This window comes from Manacus candei, unplaced genomic scaffold (assembly GCF_025592945.1).
Source record: "Manacus candei isolate 608988 ecotype Guabito, Panama unplaced genomic scaffold, ASM2559294v1 h1tg000061l, whole genome shotgun sequence".
NCBI lineage: Eukaryota > Metazoa > Chordata > Aves > Passeriformes > Pipridae > Manacus > Manacus candei.
The window spans coordinates 8192274-8211930 of NW_026138109.1; the positions used below are offsets into that span (position 1 = coordinate 8192274).

The 19657-nt window shown below is 45.6% G+C and overlaps 2 protein-coding genes across 4 annotated transcripts; both read left to right on the top strand.

The window, feature by feature from the left end:
- Positions 1–352: 352 nt before the first annotated feature.
- Positions 353–18065, top strand: LOC127478605 (phospholipase A2 inhibitor gamma subunit B-like). 3 transcript variants are annotated; one of them, XM_051804531.1, is made up of 6 exons: positions 353–490; positions 12944–13067; positions 14138–14254; positions 15489–15638; positions 15778–15918; positions 17691–18065. In XM_051804531.1, the coding sequence occupies exons 2-6, from the start codon at positions 13019–13021 to the stop codon at positions 17912–17914; spliced, it is 681 nt and encodes a 226-aa protein (XP_051660491.1). In that variant the 5' UTR covers positions 353–490; positions 12944–13018; the 3' UTR covers positions 17915–18065. The 3 variants fall into 3 exon arrangements, with proteins under 3 accessions (XP_051660491.1, XP_051660490.1, XP_051660492.1); XM_051804530.1 differs by lacking the exon at positions 353–490 and adding an exon at positions 12126–12289; XM_051804532.1 differs by lacking the exon at positions 353–490 and adding an exon at positions 12191–12209.
- LOC127478624 (phospholipase A2 inhibitor gamma subunit B-like) lies at positions 392–6359 on the top strand. Its single transcript, XM_051804576.1, has 6 exons — positions 392–410; positions 1124–1247; positions 2317–2433; positions 3668–3817; positions 3957–4094; positions 5994–6359. Exons 2-6 carry the CDS (start codon positions 1199–1201, stop codon positions 6206–6208), a joined length of 669 nt encoding a protein of 222 aa, XP_051660536.1. The 5' UTR covers positions 392–410; positions 1124–1198; the 3' UTR covers positions 6209–6359.
- Positions 18066–19657: the final 1592 nt, after the last annotated feature.

Here is a 19657-nt window from a genome sequence, read left to right on the forward strand (position 1 = left end):
TCCAAGGTGTGCATGGGCAGTCAGTTTGCAAACTGAAGCTGTACACTGCCTCAGAGAGGAAGCTCACTGCTTTGACCCTACCTGCTTTGCCTCTGTAATCAGGGCATGAGAGCTCCTGAGTGATGGGAGTGAGGAGATGGGAAACCAGCCAGGAAAAACCCAGCCACAAGAAGCATTTCTGGCTAGTCCTTGCTATACTTTGGCTCTGTCGCAGTTTAGTCTAGGCCTTCCTTGGGGACCAATTTGTAACCAAGGAAGGGCTCAGATTTACCCAGTGTTCCCTACGATTTTTATGTAAGCCAGGGTATAAGAAGAAAGGAGGAGAGGCCTTCGCCCTCTCTTTCCTTCCGGCAGCTTTGAGGTGCGGGTTTCCCTGCTGTTGAGTCTGTCGGGTTGGAGAGCGAGGCCTGGTAAGACCTTGTCGACCTTGGGAGGTGGAGGTTGCCGGCAGTCGCTCCAGTGGTGACTCTCTGTTGTCCCAAGGAGAGTAGTAAGATATTCTTTGCTAATTCTTTTAGTTGCTAGATCTTGTGCTATTGATCAGAATACATATATATATAGACATATATATTTTATTTTGGTTTTGTTCCTTTTTTCCCTTCCCCCTTCCCTTTCCCTTTTCCTTGTGAAATTGTATATATATATTTCAATTGTATATAACTGTAATATAAGCGTAAATATATTCATATATATTGCTTTAGCTACCTCTCTCTCATTTCGGTTTTCTCGGTTGTTTTTTTCCCTCTTCTCCCTGAGGTTTGGGGGATGGGGGGGACTTCTTGTGGTAAGGTTTGGAGACTTAGCAGGGAGCCAGCTTCAAACCATATCAGCCTCTTTGGGCCTAACGGGGCTGTCTAAGTGATTTCTTCTCCATTATTCATATGGATGACAGAGGCTAAATGGTGTTCAAAGTCTGCACCAGAGACTGCACCTGATATCACCAAGAAAGCCAGTCTTTCCTCATAGGCTGCATCCTCTAAACAGGAGAAAGGCAAACAGCATTATTCATCTGGAGAAGAAGGCAAAACTTGTGCTTTAAAAGAAAAAGAAACAAATGCTGGTGTTAGCACTCAGAAATATCTATATTCTTCAGAACACTAAAGAATGTACCCTTTTCCTCCAGTTTATAAAGCCCTTGTGGCACACGGTGCTGTGTTCACGAAGATTTGGCAGCTCCTTGTGCTTACATCCCATCAACATGAAAGTATCCCTTGGACTCAGCTTCCTCCTGGCTTTCCTGGACCCAGGTGAGTTTTTACTAGGACCTGCTGAGCTGTGGGACACAGAAGAGTTCTGGGAATGGGTGCTTCATGTGACAGGCTGTTCCTGCCATCTGAGCCATAGAAACACCTCATCTGGGGGGATTTGTGCTGCAGAGGGGTGACCAGTCTCAGGGGATCTTTGGTGCTGTGGGCCAAAGTGCAGATGAGGGTGTCGGCATTTACAACATGACACCGCTGGTCTGGCCAGGAAAGCTGTTGGAGTGACCCAGGTTACTCTGAGGCAGACAGATCTTTGGTCAGCTGAGTGGATCTCTGGACTTGTTTATCACAAGCTTAGGGGCCCATTTATTTTGCTCGTGTCCGGGGTTGTGTGACATTTTGGACGTTCTATGTCATCTCGGCTGTCCTTCAGCTCTGCTACAGAGAAGCACACATGTCTTGGAGGTCTTGGGTCATACCTGACACACCATGAAGACGTCACAGCCACTGCAAGGTGCCTCAGTTGGCACCTGGGTTTTGGGAGCTGTTACGTGCCTGGGACCTATTAATCTATGCTCTGGACCCTTGCAGGTGTGTGCCATGGAAGACATCGTATTTGTCCTCTGTTGATAAGCACTTTATTACTTTCTAAGTGTTTCCTGCTGACAGTCTGATATTCTGGTCTGCTTAAGGTGTTCCAGCAGGTAGTTGGTAAAGTGGTTTCCCCTAATGCTTACAGAGAGATACACAAAGAGATAATGCTTACAAAGAGATAATGTCTACAAAGGGATTCTCCAATTTTTACAGAGCACAGTCATTACCCACTGACAGTTCTTGTTCTCCAGCCACTCGGGTGCCCCTGCTTACTGCAAAGAGAGAATTTGGGAGTTGTGGATCAAGGGACAGTTGAACGCCTGCCAGGACTAAGGGGTTTGTAGGATTGCTTTCATCAGCAGCTCCAGGAAAACCCCACCACAAATTGCACAATGAAACAGGAAAAATAAGAGAAGAGGAATGTGAAAAGTTCTGATCAAACACTGAAGTCAAATGGTAATGAAAGGGGAAGTGAGATCCCTTATGATTCTTACTCAGGAATATGTCCTTCTTTCCCCAGGGACATGTCTTCAGTGTGAGGTTTGTTACAGCGAAGGAAGAGGCTGCTCTGGCCCCATGAAAACCTGCACTGGTGGTGAAGATACCTGTGGCATCATTCTGTACGAGATCCTAATGGGTAGGTGAGACATCCCCTATATCTGTGTGCCATTGAAGCTTTCAGAGTGGGACTGGGGCAGGTGTCTCTCTCCCCACTTCTGTCACTGGTCTTATGATCCACCCTTGGTTAAACTGTTCATTTTTCTTTTGCTGGCAGAGGAGTCAGAGATTAGGATAGTCTGGGATGGGAAAAGCTCTCTATTCCTCTATCTTGAGAAGCAGTTTCTTACTGGGAGGTTTTGGTTCTTAGCTGTGGAGGGGAGAACCATGAGCTACACTAGGCTGCTGACATCTAGCTCTGAGGGTGCAGTGGTGACATGTGGAGAGAGAAGGTGGCCTGCATCTAACCCCCTTCCTTGAGCAGGGAAGGGGACACCAGGCAACCAGGCAGTACCACCGGGGCTGAGCTATCACTGTATCATTGTAATCGACATCACAGAATAGTTTGGGTTGGAAGAGACCTTAAAGATCATCTTGTTCCAATGTCCTGCCCTGGCCAGGGACACCTTTCACTAGAACAGGTTGCTCAGAGCCCCCATCCAGCCTGGCCTTGAACACTTCCAGGATGGGCCATCCACAGCTTCTCTGCAACCTGTACAGTGCCTAATGACCCTCACAGCCAAGAATTTCTTCTTAATATCTAATCTAAATTTACCCTCTTTGAGTCTGAAGCCATTCCCTCTTGTCCTGTCATTCCATGCACTTGTCAAAAGTCCCTCTCCAGCTCTCTTTTAGCCCCTTTAGGTACTGGAATGTTGCTATAAGGTCACCCAGGAGATTTCTGTTCTCCAGGCTGAACAACTTCAATTGTCTGAGCTTGTCCTCACAGTAGAAGTGAGTCTAGTGTAGCTCATGGTTCTCCTCTCCGCAACTAAGAACCAAAACCTCCCAGTAAGAAACTACTTCTCAAGATAGAGGAATAGAGAGCTTTTCCCATCCCAGACGATCCTCTACCCCACATGCCTCTAAGAAGCTCATGCTTCTTTATGCACATTCTGCTGAGCACATGGTCCGTCGCAGCCACGAGCATCCTGACATGGGCAAGTCTGGTCTACACCATCAGCCAAGCTCAAAAGGTGTAAAGGGGAGCAGAACAGTTAAATTGAGCCTTGAGGTGCTTCAAGGATGAAGGGTGACTTTGTACAAGCAGAAGGAAATATGCAGCTGGTTAGGAATTGGTGCAGGAGCTATTGGAATGGGAAGGGAGTTACCTTGTGTTTAACAACTTGGCACTGCCTTCTGCTTTGTTACAGGGGAGATGGCAATCCTTTCATCCATCAAATCCTGCGTGCCATCCAACATGTGCAACCATGGCCCTGTCACCATGAACTATGGGATGGCAAAAGCAAAGGGCCACATAGCTTGCTGCACGGGTGATGAGTGTCGAACCACCTCTGTTTCATGTAAGCTCCTTTTTTATCCTTATAGCCCATCCCCTCTCTGGCCCATCCCAAGGTGTGGCCTTCCAGGCTAAACCATGACCTTGGTTGTTCCTCTCATACCCTCATTAACACCAGTTACAGCCCATCTCTTTCATTCCAGTGCCACCAGATGACAACGTGCCCAACGGGTACCAGTGTCCTGTCTGCTTCAGCGCGGACTCCAAGTGCAATAAAGAAATTGTAAACTGCACTGGACCTGAAACCCAATGTGTTGACTTTGTTGGGTTAATGAATTCTGGTAACTGCCTTTTATTTGGGCTGTCTTTCATCTTTTTGGTAAAATGGGTGAAACTAGCCTAAGAGGAAGCATCACTGAGAAATAAAGACAGGTAAAAAGTGTGGGGAAAAAAAAAAGAGGAAGAAGCAAGGAACTGAAAGGTGAAAACTGAAAGTTTAAAGCTGATCAAAGGGCAGGGGTGTTTTTTTCTTCTTTCTTCCCCACTATGCATGAATAACTGTTGGAGTTCCTCATAGCACAGCACAACTGAGGTCAAGAGGAGAACTGGGTTCCTGAGGCAATCAGGATGTAACAAATCTGACCAAGGTGCTGGACCTGCTGGCCCTAGTTAAGATGTATGAGGGTGAATCTGGATCTAAGCTAGTTGCCAGCTCAGTGGAGGTTTAGGTGGAACTACACAGAGCCATTGGCTTTTCCATGAGGTGATGCTGGGGACAAGACACTGTTGTAGTGGTGCTTCTGTGTGTACAGAGCCAGGGACATAAACACTGCAGCTGAGCCTTTGGGGTACCCAAAGATCTTCCTTGAGAAGGAACTCCAGTCTTATAATGGCTCCTTCAGAAATCTTTTTTCCACCTGTAATTACACGTGAAATTAGAGAGAGGAAACTTGACAGCATGTTTCCTGGTCACTCTCCTTTCCTCCCATGCTGCAGGTAAAGGACTTCCACCTTTTGTGGCAATGCTACCTGTGCTCCAGTAGACAGGAAAACTAAGATGGAAGTTAAAGGCAGCAACACCTGCTGTAGAAACAGACTGAAAAAAATTATCTTGTGTATGGTTATAGATGAAATTCCTCTGAGTGGATAATATTGCTAGGAAATGATGTGATGCCTGAAGGTCTTTGCTATAGACTTTTGAAAATGTGTTGTCCAAACCCTGAATTAGATCATGTTTCACAGAGACAACAGGAAGGAAAACAAGACTTTTCCTAGTCACAGCAATGGAAATATTTCAGTGTATCACTGAAATAAAAATGCTCCTAATTTGTCTTAACTTGATTGATCAGTCACTGTAGATAGAGAAGACCTGTGTGGTGTGATTAGCTATGCAGAGGAAGAAGAGGTGTAGGGGAGCACAGGAAGGTGAGGAACTAGTGAGGTGCCTTTACAAGTTATTTGTATCTAAGACAAAATGCCCAACAGAGTATTCCAGCCCTCCATAACCTGCACAGCAGAGAAATGTGAGCAGTGTTAGCAAAAGCAAGCAACAGGAACAAAAATGTCTGTTTGGAGAGTTAGGCACCCAGCACCTGCTCAGGTCTCCTTCTCAGGTAGGTGCTCCAGGGGTGGTAAAGGACAGGGGTAGGTTTCAGTGGGCATGTCACCATGTTTCTCTCTTGGTTTGGCTAAAATCCTGTAAAGCCTTCAAGGATGGATTAATCTTAATAAATGGCTCAGGCTGTATTGTCTTTGAGACTTCTCAACCCCATGTCAAATATGGCTGAGACATTGTCATCCAGTTTGAATGCCATGAGAGGTTCCGAGAGAGAAGGAGGCAATGAATTCCTGGAGTATGTCACACAGCCCTGGTTTCTTTAGGAAGCCAGACAAACTTTGACCAGAAGAATCTTTAAACGTAAGAGAGATAACTATTTAAGACCTTTTTAATTTTTAAATTTAAATTACTAGAAGTTTTAAAAATCATCTTTATTCAGGGGAAAGAAAGAAGACAAACCCTAAACCCTTTGTATTTCAAGTCAACCAAGGTGACCTTGCTGTTTCTTCAAATTTGTTCAGAGGATGGGAAGAGACAGGAATGGGTTGGTGGGTTTAGAGCCAACTGGGTGTAAGGAATGGGCAGTTCTTGGGTTGGAAATGGGGACTGCAGTGGCCAGGGAGGGAATGACTATGGGGACTGGGTCCACTGACACATGGCTTGTACTTCTCCTCCTGTGTAGTTCCTCCTGTGAAAGCTACCATGAAGGGTTGTACCACCATTTCTGGATGCAATATGGCAGGAGATGGAAAAAACAGCCTGGGGATGATAGACATAAAGCCATTCCACTGCAGACCAGCTTTTCCTATGGGCAGAGTGGTTTTTGATCTTGCCCCTCAACACACCGTCTTCCTCCCTCTCCTATCAGGATTCATCCTGGAGAAGGTGCTTTTCTGACTCTCGCTAGTGCTGGATTGAGCAAAACCCATGACAAACTCCATCAGTGGTTTCTGTCTGAGTCCTGTTCGCTGTAGCTTCTCTGTGTAGTGAGTTTGTTTTCAGATTAGCTCTGCTTTCATATTTTCAAAGAATAAAGGCAGTACTTACACTTCTGTTTCCTCATTGATTGAATCTAATGTAAAGCTTCTTCATAGGTTCAATTGTGGTTGGTTTTGTGTTGCATTCTCTCAGTGCTTTGTCTACCTTGGGACTGTGGGAGACTGCATGAGGTGCTCAAACACTGCACAGGCAATGGGGACTCTCAAGATAGCCCTAGAGTTTACAGCCACTATCTCAGGATAAGTGGCAACTTTCAAAGCCACTTTTCCAGGCTCTGAAAAGGACTGGAGGTGAGTTCCTGAGAGGTTGACTCTGGTTAGAGAGGTGACTTGCACTTTTTCCTTCCCTTGTACCCTGTTTGTCCATGGTAGGAGGAGTCCCTCAGCACAGAGGGCTGTTTGTGGCTCTGGGCAGCCCTGAAAAAATCTTTGCTTCAGACGTGAGTCAGTGACCCTTTGCTACAAGCAAACTGCTCCTGGCGAGAGTTTTCTCCTCATGGTTGTTCTTGCCTTAGCAGACACTCTCCCATTCAATCTTAAGTTCCATGATTATCTGGAATAAATGCTTACCTCAGGAAGATTTAGTTTCATAAAATAGGTAGTTTTATGTGATGACAGAGCACTGTGAGTCCAATCAATGGTAAATTTTAGCTCAATACCACTTCCCCTTCTGTTGGCTAAACTACACTCATAGCTGGCACAGCCTCCTCTCTTCTATCACCACCACCTGGCTATTCTGCTCCAGCCACACCTGCCAACCTAATCCCTCAGGTTGGTCTCACACAAAGGCTCCAAAAAAGCCCAGCTTGTCAGGCAGCATGGCCTTACCCAGGAGGGATTATGGGCTGTGGGCTAAAAGATACAGCAGTAGGAGCTCTAGGAGATGCTGGGGTGTAGAGTGAAGGAGGAGTGTAAGCAAACTTTAATGTTTCCCTATACATCTGATCCCAGATGAGCGATCCTCTTTTGGAGCAGACTACAGGACTATTAAGCAAAGTTCATGATTGTGTCTGTCCTTACTAGCCTTGGTTCACAGTGCCAGAGTGCAGTGCTTTAGGCATGGAGTTACAAGGATTAAGCAACGCAATTTTATGTCCCAGTTCAATGCTGTGGCCAAAAGCACTACAGAAAGCCTTGGCTGCTGGAACCAGACCATAATGTGTGGCAGCAGTGCCACACATTATATATATTTGTATGCATGAATATATATGCCTGGGGTTGTATTTGCAGAGGAACGTGAAGTTGTTTCTTTCATGTTGTGACTATGTTTCCTATAAGGAAGCTTTTCCAGCACCCTGGGCTAGCAGGTTCAGTGGGTATTTTGGGGATTACACTTCTTCAAAGGCAAAGTGAAGATAATCAGTGAGTGAACAAGCAGTCTTTATTGCAGACAGTGTGTTCCACTTCACACCAGAAATATAAGAATTTTTTCCACATCTTTCAGAAGAGGATAGTGGGTCTTGGCCCATCTGACCAAATCAGGGCTACTGCAAAGGGTAGATGTCTCCACCCAGCATGCCTTCAAATGCCTGGAGTGGCCGAGTCAATACTGCTCTTGGAGATCAGGTTTGTGCTGATGGACCCAGCACTGACAGAAGCACCTCCGCTCTAGACACACAGCATTGAGTGGGAAGGATCCCAACCCCAGGGTGCTGTCCTTTCCTTAGAGAACATGTTTTACCTTAGAGCTGTGGGGCACAGAGAACAAATGCTCCACGGGTCACTGCATTCAGGAATAGGCTGATCTTGTGTCAAAGCCTGCATGGTCTCATCTCCTAACTCCTTGGACACCCCTACTGGATGAAAACCTGCTGTTGACAAATTTTCACACATATAGTCCCTTCTCTGGATTGCATTTGTGAAGAACAGCATTTGGTACCCATCTCTCTTGCTGACAACATGGAAGAAGAACATCTCTCTTCCTATACATATCCGAACTATGGCAGAACCTCTCAGGATCATAGAATCATTTAAGTTGGAAAAGACCTGTAGGATCATGGAGTCCTCTCATGTACATGAGTGAATAAAAGTAAAATTCACCCCTGCACCTAACTGGAACTACCTCATAAATTACTCCAAATGACCATACTTTTAAGACTTACCACTTATTAGAACAGGAGCTTATGTGCAGGTCAGTATCCAATACTTGGTTTCTGCCCCTGGAGACACACTTGTTTGGTTTTTGGATGTCACAGAACACAGGAAGGGAAAGTTTCTTTCCGCAGTTCACTGCCTCCCATGGTCACACCTCATGTCCAATTTCAAGTCGAGGGAATAAACTCCTGAGCCTCCTGCTCAGAAAACTCTGTTGTGCAGTGACAGATTCCGACTTTATGCTCCAGAAGAATCTGGTAGGGAATATCAGATCCTAGTAAAAGATTTCCAAGCACGTTTCTGCTGGAAACCTCCTGGGATGGTGTGGCCTGCTAGAGAAAACATGAAAACTATTGGCAGATGATATTCAAAGGAAGAGCTGGTTGTGGGCACTGGGCCCTGTGCAGGCTAAAGGGGCCTGTGATGTTACTACTCTAGGAAACTACAAAGCCCCTTGTGGCCTTCAGATGAGGACCCATCTCATAGGGCTTGTTGGATTCAAAGAAGTTGGTGGAGTTTGGGAAGTAGCTTGTCACAGCCTAGGCAAAAAGTCTGGTTGGAAAGTTGGATTCAGTGGAGGAGCTTATTCAAGCTGTAGGAGCTGATTCCCTTCTAGGGAACTGTGTTGAGAACTGTTGCAGGATGATAATCTATCAGTGTAAGGTTCAGGGTATGCTTAAGAAGTCAGGCTTTTAATATCTGATTAAGTTCCCATACAATGTGTCAGATGAGTTAAAATGTTTTAATTGGTTAAATTCCCCCCTCCTTTTTTCTTTGTTGTGTTGCTGAGTCCATGACTGAGTACCCACATGCCGTGACAGTAGGCTGAAACACAATTTTGCTGGCCAGATGTTTTTGAGAAATATGACTCAGTCTCCTTGGTCTAAGACTGTAGTTTTAACTTTATTTATCTGCATCACGGTCTCAAACCTCTACTGTTCACTCAAGAAATTTGCAGACACAAGCAAGGGAAACTCTTTTTTCCTAGAAAGGCAACTACCGTCATCAATATCTACATGATGGAAAGAGGGGTGCTGTAAGAAATTCATTATGATGTTAAGAGATTCATCAGATTACAGGAACTGATGATCCTAATGCTGTAAGCTGCCAAAGCTGCTAACAAGTACCATCAGTCACGAATGTCTCCAGACTGAGTGTACATGAAAACACGACCTGTGGGAAACAGAAAAGCCACAGAATCACAGAATCACAGATTTGTTAAGGTTGGAAAAGACCTTCAAGACCGTCAGGTTCAATCTTTGACTGAGCGTCTCCATGTCCACTAAAACATATCACAGGATGCCATGTCTACTTCTACTGTACATGGCAAGTAGACCTGGACATCAACCAACATAATTTAAGTGTTAGTAAGTAATTAACCAGTATCATTAGCCATTTCCAGCTTCTCTTCCCTCTAGTATTGAGTAGAAATTCCTGCCTGTGCGTTCTGTTCCCATTGGCTGTCGGGGAAGGTTGGGGGGTGAGCTGTGACAGACAGATGTGGAAATTCCTGTTTTGCATCTAGATGACTGAAACTCAGTCCCTGTAGAAAACTCAAACAGCTCAGACCAGACCTGAACTGTGTAATTTCCATATGTCTTTCTCACTCATTTTTCATGAAGAATTATTTTGGTGTTTCATGGTTGGTTAAACAACAAATATTTTGATTCAGACTGTGCCAGAGGGAGACCCTTATCCTGTTTAGGATAGTCCTGAGCAGGAGAAAGGGAAGAACTGGTGGGGGATCAGAAGTTACTGGGCTCTGTGAGGCTCATTCCCAACACATATCTGCCCTCTGCCATGCCTCCATCCATGCTGGTACCCTGGTTGTGGCAGTTCCTCTCCCTGCAGCCCATCTGCAGCACAGGAAGAACTGCTTAGCCCTCCCCTTTCTAAGACTTACAGGAAAGTGGTGTCTGCCTGATGGTCTTTGGGACTTACTGGAGCCCTGCAGCTATTTCTGGGAAAATCCCCCAGGCACTTCAGTAATCATCTTAAATGAAAGGGCATGAAATTAATATCACCAGAGACAGTCACAACCTCTCATCTTCATATCTGTATCTGCAGTCCCACATGTAGTTAAACAGCAGGATCACCCCAATCTGAGTACCCCAGCCTGTCTGGGGACAGGGTTTTATTCAGTTTGAGTTTTAAGACCACTGAGGAGTGAATTTTAGTCCTGAACAGGCTGCAGTCAGAAGTTTGATTTCATTTCAACGTGTCTATGATCATTTCTGAGCTGAAAAAGAATTTCAAGGTGAAGATAGAATTTTCTCTTGCCTCCTTGAGATATCAGCTTAATGGAAAATGGGGGTCCAAGGCTCTTGTACAGTGTGGTTGCACTGATTTTCATTATCACAACGCTGTGGACTTATCTAAGTAGAGGTCCTGCTGGACTACTCAATGTATAGCAAGATGTAACAAGGCCACTGTCCTTTGAAGAGGTTAGTCTCAAATGGAAAAGCACATAGTAAGGTGGGAGAGAGAGAGGCAGAGAAGAGCTCTGCTGCTGGCAGAATATGAAAGCAAAAGAGTGAGTGGAAACATCAGTGAGATCTGTGATTTTTCTCGATGGATTTACGGGAAGACTTTGCTAGATCTGGGAACAGCACTCAGCTCATTTGCACATCAGTAGGAATCTTCAGTAGTGAAGCTCTCCCCGCTTTTCACCAAACACCCATCCCTGCCAGGTTCAGGGTGAGACTACCTTCCCAGTAATCTGGATTTCCCTGTTACATCCCCAGAAGCAACACTTGTGCTGGCCTAGAACTGTCCTGGGCAGCGGGATGGACTAGGTAGCCTTGGAATGTCCTTGCACTTTGTATTTGTGATTCCTCTCTGTATGTCTGTGTGCTCCTGCTGTGCAGGACTTGTCATTTGGTTTGCCCTTGTGTCTGAAGCCCAGATGAGACCAGCATCCTCCTGTGCAACACACCAAAAAGTCCCTCTGGAGCAATATCTCACTCAAGGACTGACACTGCAGTTGAGAACGGGCACAGAGACATTTCAGTTCTTCCTGGACGTCAATGCAAAAAGTCCTGGAGGATCATAAACTGGCTCAATCTGGTGCAGGACAAGAGGATATCTTCAGTGTGGGGAATGGTTTCAGTGAGGCAGAACATAAAGCCTGTGCATGTGGGCCAATCACAAGTTGGTCATTGCTGCTTGTCATTGGCCCATCATGAGACATCAGGGCATGAAAACCTGCTGTAACATCACCTCAGTTGTGACCAGGTTGCCTCACAGACAACCTGTGCTTTCTCCCTGCTGACTTGATTTAATTTAAAGCCCAGAACTACAACAGAAGACTTCCTTATCAACTTCCAAGTGTTTTATATCAAACCCCAAACGCTGGAGGACCAGTTTTCAACTCCAGAAACCCTTCCTTGAGCCTGCTCCAAGGTGTGCATGGGCAGTCAGTTTGCAAACTGAAGCTGTACACTGCCTCAGAGAGGAAGCTCACTGCTTTGACCCTACCTGCTTTGCCTCTGTAATCAGGGCATGAGAGCTCCTGAGTGATGGGAGTGAGGAGATGGGAAACAAGCCAGCAAAAACCCAGCCACAAGGAGCATTTCTGGCTAGTCCTTGCTATACTTTGGCTCTGTCGCAGTTTAGTCTAGGCCTTCCTTGGGGACCAGTTTGTAACCAAGGAAGGGCTCAGATTTACCCAGTGTTCCCTACGATTTCTACGTAAGCCAGGGTATAAGAAGAAAGGAGGAGAGGCCTTCGCCCTCTCTTTCCTTCCGGCAGCTTTGAGGTGCGGGTTTCCCTTCTGTTGAGTCTGTCGGGTTGGAGAGCGAGGCCTGGTAAGACCTTGTCGACCTTGGGAGGTGGAGGTTGCCGGCAGTCGCTCCAGCGGTGACTCTCTGTTGTCCCAAGGAGAGTAGTAAGATATTCTTTGCTAATTCTTTTAGTTGCTAGATCTTGTGCTATTGATCAGAATACATATATATATAGACATATATATTTTATTTTGGTTTTGTTCCTTTTTTCCCTTCCCCCTTCCCTTTCCCTTTTCCTTGTGAAATTGTATATATATATTTCAATTGTATATAACTGTAATATAAGCGTAAATATATTCATATATATTGCTTTAGCTACCTCTCTCTCATTTCGGTTTTCTCGGTTGTTTTTTTCCCTCTTCTCCCTGAGGTTTGGGGGAGGGGGGGTGGACTTCTTGTGGTAAGGTTTGGAGACTTAGCAGGGAGCCAGCTTCAAATCATATCAGCCTGTTTGGGCCTAACGGGGCTGTCTAAGTGATTTCTTCTCCATCATTCATATGGATGGCAGAGGCTAAATGGTGTTCAAAGTCTGCACCAGAGACTGCACTTGATATCACCAAGAAAGCCAGTCTTTCCTCATAGGCTGCATCCTCTAAACAGGAGAAAGGCAAACAGCATTATTCATCTGGAGAAGAAGGCAAAACTTGTGCTTTAAAAGAAAAAGAAACAAATGCTGGTGTTAGCACTCAGAAATATCTATATTCTTCAGAACACTTCCCCAATCTCCACTTCCTTAAGAACACACCCTTTTCCTCCAGTTTATAAAGCCCTTGTGGCACACGGTGCTGTGTTCACGAAGATTTGGCAGCTCCTTGTGCTTACATCCCATCAACATGAAAGTATCCCTTGGACTCAGCTTCCTCCTGGCTTTCCTGGACACAGGTGAGTTTTTTGCTAGGACCTGCTGAGCTGTGGGACACAGAAGAGTTCTGGGAATGGGTGCTTCATGTGACAGGCTGTTCCTGCCATCTGAGCCATAGAAACACCTCATCTGGGGGGATTTGTGCTGCAGAGGGGTGACCAGTCTCAGGGGGTCTTTGGTGCTGTGGGCCAAAGTGCAGATGAGGGTGTCGGCATTTACAACATGACACCGCTGGTCTGGCCAGGAAAGCTGTTGGAGTGACCCAGGTTACTCTGAGGCAGACAGATCTTTGGTCAGCTGAGTGGATCTCTGGACTTGTTTATCACAAGCTTAGGGGCCCATTTATTTTGCTCGTGTCCGGGGTTGTGTGACATTTTGGACGTTCTATGTCATCTCGGCTGTCCTTCAGCTCTGCTACAGAGAAGCACACATGTCTTGGAGGTCTTGGGTCATACCTGACACACCATGAAGACGTCACAGCCACTGCAAGGTGCCTCAGTTGGCACCTGGGTTTTGGGAGCTGATACATGCCTGGGACCTATTAATCTATGCTCTGGACCCTTGCAGGTGTGTGCCATGGAAGACATCGTATTTGTCCTCTGTTGATAAGCACTTTATTACTTTCTAAGTGTTTCCTGCTGACAGTCTGATATTCTGGTCTGCTTAAGGTGTTCCAGCAGGTAGTTGGTAAAGTGGTTTCCCCTAATGCTTACAGAGAGATACACAAAGAGATAATGCTTACAAAGAGATAATGTCTACAAAGGGATTCTCCAATTTTTACAGAGCACAGTCATTACCCACTGACAGTTCTTGTTCTCCAGCCACTCGGGTGCCCCTGCTTACTGCAAAGAGAGAATTTGGGAGTTGTGGATCAAGGGACAGTTGAACGCCTGCCAGGACTAAGGGGTTTGTAGGATTGCTTTCATCAGCAGCTCCAGGAAAACCCCACCACAAATTGCACAATGAAACAGGAAAAATAAGAGAAGAGGAATGTGAAAAGTTCTGATCAAACACTGAAGTCAAATGGTAATGAAAGGGGAAGTGAGATCCCTTATGATTCTTACTCAGGAATATGTCCTTCTTTCCCCAGGGACATGTCTTCAGTGTGAGGTTTGTCACAGCATAGGAAGAGGCTGCTCTGGCCCCATGAAAACCTGCACTGGTGGTGAAGATACCTGTGGCATCATTCTGCATGAGGTCCTAATAGGTAGGTGAGACATCCCCTATATCTGTGTGCCATTGTAGCTTTCAGAGTGGGACTGGGGCAGGTGTCTCTCTCCCCACTTCTGTCACTGGTCTTATGATCCACCCTTGGTTAGACTGTTCATTTTTCTTTTGCTGGCAGAGGAGCCAGAGATCAGGATAGTCTGGGATGGGAAAAGCTCTCTATTCCTCTATCTTGAGAAGCAGTTTCTTACTGGGAGGTTTTGGTTCTTAGCTGTGGAGGGGAGAACCATGAGCTACACTAGGCTGCTGACATCTAGCTCTGAGGGTGCAGTGGTGACATGTGGAGAGAGAAGGTGGCCTGCATCTAACCCCCTTCCTTGAGCAGGGAAGGGGACACCAGGCAACCAGGCAGTACCACCGGGGCTGAGCTATCACTGTATCATTGTAATCGACATCACAGAATAGTTTGGGTTGGAAGAGACCTTAAAGATCATCTTGTTCCAATGTCCTGCCCTGGCCAGGGACACCTTTCACTAGAACAGGTTGCTCAGAGCCCCCATCCAGCCTGGCCTTGAACACTTCCAGGATGGGCCATCCACAGCTTCTCTGCAACCTGTACAGTGCCTAATGACCCTCACAGCCAAGAATTTCTTCTTAATATCTAATCTAAATTTACCCTCTTTGAGTCTGAAGCCATTCCCTCTTGTCCTGTCATTCCATGCACTTGTCAAAAGTCCCTCTCCAGCTCTCTTTTAGCCCCTTTAGGTACTGGAATGTTGCTATAAGGTCACCCAGGAGATTTCTGTTCTCCAGGCTGAACAACTTCAATTGTCTGAGCTTGTCCTCACAGTAGAAGTGAGTCTAGTGTAGCTCATGGTTCTCCTCTCCGCAACTAAGAACCAAAACCTCCCAGTAAGAAACTACTTCTCAAGATAGAGGAATAGAGAGCTTTTCCCATCCCAGACGATCCTCTACCCCACATGCCTCTAAGAAGCTCATGCTTCTTTATGCACATTCTGCTGAGCACATGGTCCGTCGCAGCCACGAGCATCCTGACATGGGCAAGTCTGGTCTACACCATCAGCCAAGCTCAAAAGGTGTAAAGGGGAGCAGAACAGTTAAATTGAGCCTTGAGGTGCTTCAAGGATGAAGGGTGACTTTGTACAAGCAGAAGGAAATATGCAGCTGGTTAGGAATTGGTGCAGGAGCTATTGGAATGGGAAGGGAGTTACCTTGTGTTTAACAACTTGGCACTGCCTTCTGCTTTGTTACAGGGGGGATGGCAATCCCTTCATCCATCAAATCCTGCGTGCCATCCAACATGTGCAACCATGGCCCTGTCACCATGAACTACGGGAAGGTAAAAGCAAAGGGCCACATAGCTTGCTGCACGGGTGATGAGTGTCGAACCACCTCTGTTTCATGTAAGCTCCTTTTTTATCCTTATAGCCCATCCCCTCTCTGGCCCATCCCAAGGTGCGGCCTTCCAGGCTAAACCATGACCTTGGTTGTTCCTCTCAAACCCTCATTAACACCAGTTACAGCCCATCTCTTTCATTCCAGTGCCACCAGATGACAACGTGCCCAACGGGTTCCAGTGTCCTGCCTGCTACAGCGTGGACTCCTTCCAGTGCAGTCAAGAAATTGTAAACTGCACTGGATCTGAAACCCAATGTGTTGACTTTGCTGGGTTAATGAATTCTGGTAACTGCCTTTTATTTGGGCTGTCTTTCATCTTTTTGGTAAAATGGGTGAAACTAGCCTAAGAGGAAGCATCACTGAGAAATAAAAACATGTAAAAAGTGTGGGGAAAAAAAAAAGAGGAAGAAGCAAGGAACTGAAAAGTGAAAACTGAAAGTTTAAAGCTGATCAAAGGGCAGGGGTGTTTTTTTCTTCTTTCTTCCCCATTATGCATGAATAACTGTTGGAGTTCCTCATAGCACAGCACAACTGAGGTCAAGAGGAGAACTGGGTTCCTGAGGCAATCAGGATGTAACAAATCTGACCAAGGCCCTGGACCTGCTGGCCCTAGTTAAGATGTATGAGGGTGAATCTGGATCTAAGCTATTTGCCAGCTCAGTGGAGGTTTAGGTGGAACTACACAGAGCCATTGGCTTTTCCATGAGGTGATGCTGGGGACAAGACACTGTTGTAGTGGTGCTTCTGTGTGTACAGAGCCAGGGACATAAACACTGCAGCTGAGCCTTTGGGGTACCCAAAGATCTTCCTTGAGAAGGAACTCCAGTCTTATAATGGCTCCTTCAGAAATCTTTTTTCCACCTGTAATTACACGTGTAATTAGAGAGAGGAAACTTGACAGCATGTTTCCTGGTCACTCTCCTTTCCTCCCATGCTGCAGGTAAAGGACTTCCACCTTTTGTGGCAATGCTACCTGTGCTCCTGTGATGCCTGAAGGTCTTTGCTATAGACTTTTGAAAATGTGTTGTCCAAACCCTGAATTAGATCATGTTTCACAGAAACAACATGAAGGAAAACAAGACTTTTCCTAGTCACAGCAATGGAAATATTTCAGTGTATCACTGAAATAAAAATGCTCCTAATTTGTCTTAACTTGATTGATCAGTCACTGTAGATAGAGAAGACCTGTGTGGTGTGATTAGCTATGCAGAGGAAGAAGAGGTGTAGGGGAGCACAGGAAGGTGAGGAACTAGTGAGGTGCCTTTACAAGTTATTTGTATCTAAGACAAAAATGCCCAACAGAGTATTCCAGCCCTCCATAACCTGCACAGCAGAGAAATGTGAGCAGTGTTAGCAAAAGCAAGCAACAGGAACAAAAATGTCTGTTTGGAGAGTTAGGCACCCAGCACCTGCTCAGGTCTCCTTCTCAGGTAGGTGCTCCAGGGGTGGTAAAGGACAGGGGTAGGTTTCAGTGGGCATGTCACCATGTTTCTCTCTTGGTTTGGCTAAAATCCTGTAAAGCCTTCAAGGATGGATTAATCTTAATAAATGGCTCAGGCTGTATTGTCTTTGAGACTTCTCAACCCCATGTCAAATATGGCTGAGACATTGTCATCCAGTTTGAATGCCATGAGAGGTTCCGAGAGAGAAGGAGGCAATGAATTCCTGGAGTATGTCACACAGCCCTGGTTTCTTTAGGAAGCCAGACAAACTTTGACCAGAAGAATCTTTAAACGTAAGAGAGATAACTATTTAAGACCTTTTTAATTTTTAAATTTAAATTACTAGAAGTTTTAAAAATCATCTTTATTCAGGGGAAAGAAAGAAGACAAACCCTAAACCCTTTGTATTTCAAGTCAACCAAGGTGACCTTGCTGTTTCTTCAAATTTGTTCAGAGGATGGGAAGAGACAGGAATGGGTTGGTGGGTTTAGAGCCAACTGGGTGTAAGGAATGGGCAGTTCTTGGGTTGGAAATGGGGACTGCAGTGGCCAGGGAGGGAATGACTATGGGGACTGGGTCCACTGACACATGGCATGTACTTTTCCTCCTGTGTAGCTGGACAGACTGTGAAAGCTGCCATGAAGGGTTGTACCACCATTTCTGAATGCAATATGGCAGGAGATGGAAAAAACAGCCTGGGGATGATGGACATAAAGCTGAAGCGGTTCCAATGCAGACCAGCTTTTTCTATGGACAGAGTGGTTTTTGCTCTTGCCCCTCAACACACCGTCTTCCTCCCTCTCCTATCAGGATTCATCCTGGAGAAGGTGCTTTTCTGACTCTCGCTAGTGCTGGGTTGAGCAAAACCCATGACAAACTCCATCAGTGGTTTCTGTCTGAGTCCTGTTCGCCGTAGCTTCTCTGTGTAGTGAGTTTGTTTTCAGATTAGCTCTGCTTTCATATTTTCAAAGAATAAAGGCAGTACTTGCACTTCTTCTGTTTCCTCATTGATTGAATCTAATGTAAAGCTTCTTCATAGGTTCAATTGTGGTTGGTTTTGTGTTGCATTCTCTCAGTGCTTTGTCTACCTTGGGACTGTGGGAGACTGCATGAGGTGCTCAAACACTGCACAGGCAATGGGAACTCTCAAGATAGCCCTAGAGTTTACAGCCACTATCTCAGGATAAGTGGCAACTTTCAAAGCCACTTTTCCAGGCTCTGAAAAGGACTGGAGGTGAGTTCCTGAGAGGCTGACTCTGGTTAGAGAGGTGACTTGCACTTTTTCCTTCCCTTGTACCCTGTTTGTCCATGGTAGGAGGAGTCCCTCAGCACAGAGGGCTGTTTGTGGCTCTGGGCAGCCCTGAAAAAATCTTTGCTTCAGACGTGAGTCAGTGACCCTTTGCTACAAGCAAACTGCTCCTGGCGAGAGTTTTCTCCTCATGGTTGTTCTTGCCTTAGCAGACACTCTCCCATTCAATCTTAAGTTCCATGATTATCTGGAATAAATGCTTACCTCAGGAAGATTTAGTTTCATAAAATAGGTAGTTTTATGTGATGACAGAGCACTGTGAGTCCAATCAATGGTAAATTTTAGCTCAATACCACTTCCCCTTCTGTTGGCTAAACTACACTCATAGCTGGCACAGCCTCCTCTCTTCTATCACCACCACCTGGCTATTCTGCTCCAGCCACACCTGCCAACCTAATCCCTCAGGTTGGTCTCACACAAAGGCTCCAAAAAAGCCCAGCCTGTCAGGCAGCATGGCTTTACCCAGGAGGGATTATGGGCTGTGGGCTAAAAGATACAGCAGTAGGAGCTCTAGGAGATGCTGGGGTGTAGAGTGAAGGAGGAGTGTAAGCAAACTTTAATGTTTCCCTATACATCTGATCCCAGATGAGCGATCCTCTTTTGGAGCAGACTACAGGACTATTAAGCAAAGTTCATGATTGTGTCTGTCCTTACTAGCCTTGGTTCACAGTGCAAGAGTGCAGTGCTTTAGGCATGGAGTTACAAGGATTAAGCAATGCAGTTTTGTGTCCCAGTTCAATGCTGTGGCCAAAAGCACTACAGAAAGCCTTGGCTGCTGGAACCAGACCATAATGTGTGGCAGCAGTGAGATGACTATGCATATATTTGTATGCATGAATATATATGTGATCAGCTTCTAACTTGCAGCATTGGGACTGAGTGTTTTTGTAATTTCTGTCTCCCCCAGACTTTCTTTTCTTCCCAAACAGGCTGAAACTCCTTTCTTCCTAGTATTCCCACAAAATTATTTGGGATAGAATTTCCCATTATCTATTATAATAAAGGGGAGTGGGTCCAAGAGCGAAAATTAATTTTGGGGTGGTGATTGAACTGATAATGCAGATTTAATGTGGGGAAAAGAGTCTGGTTAGACTTAGTTAATTATTTGCAGAGGCTGTACGACTTCAGCATGGATGTTAGAAAAGGAATACAGCTCCCTCTTCTTGGTGTAGCTGTAGACTGATAGTGCAGGGACCCATACATTCAGCGTTTTTCCAGATCTGATAAAATCCTGGAATTAAAAAAATTCTCTATCTATGTAAGTACATTATCC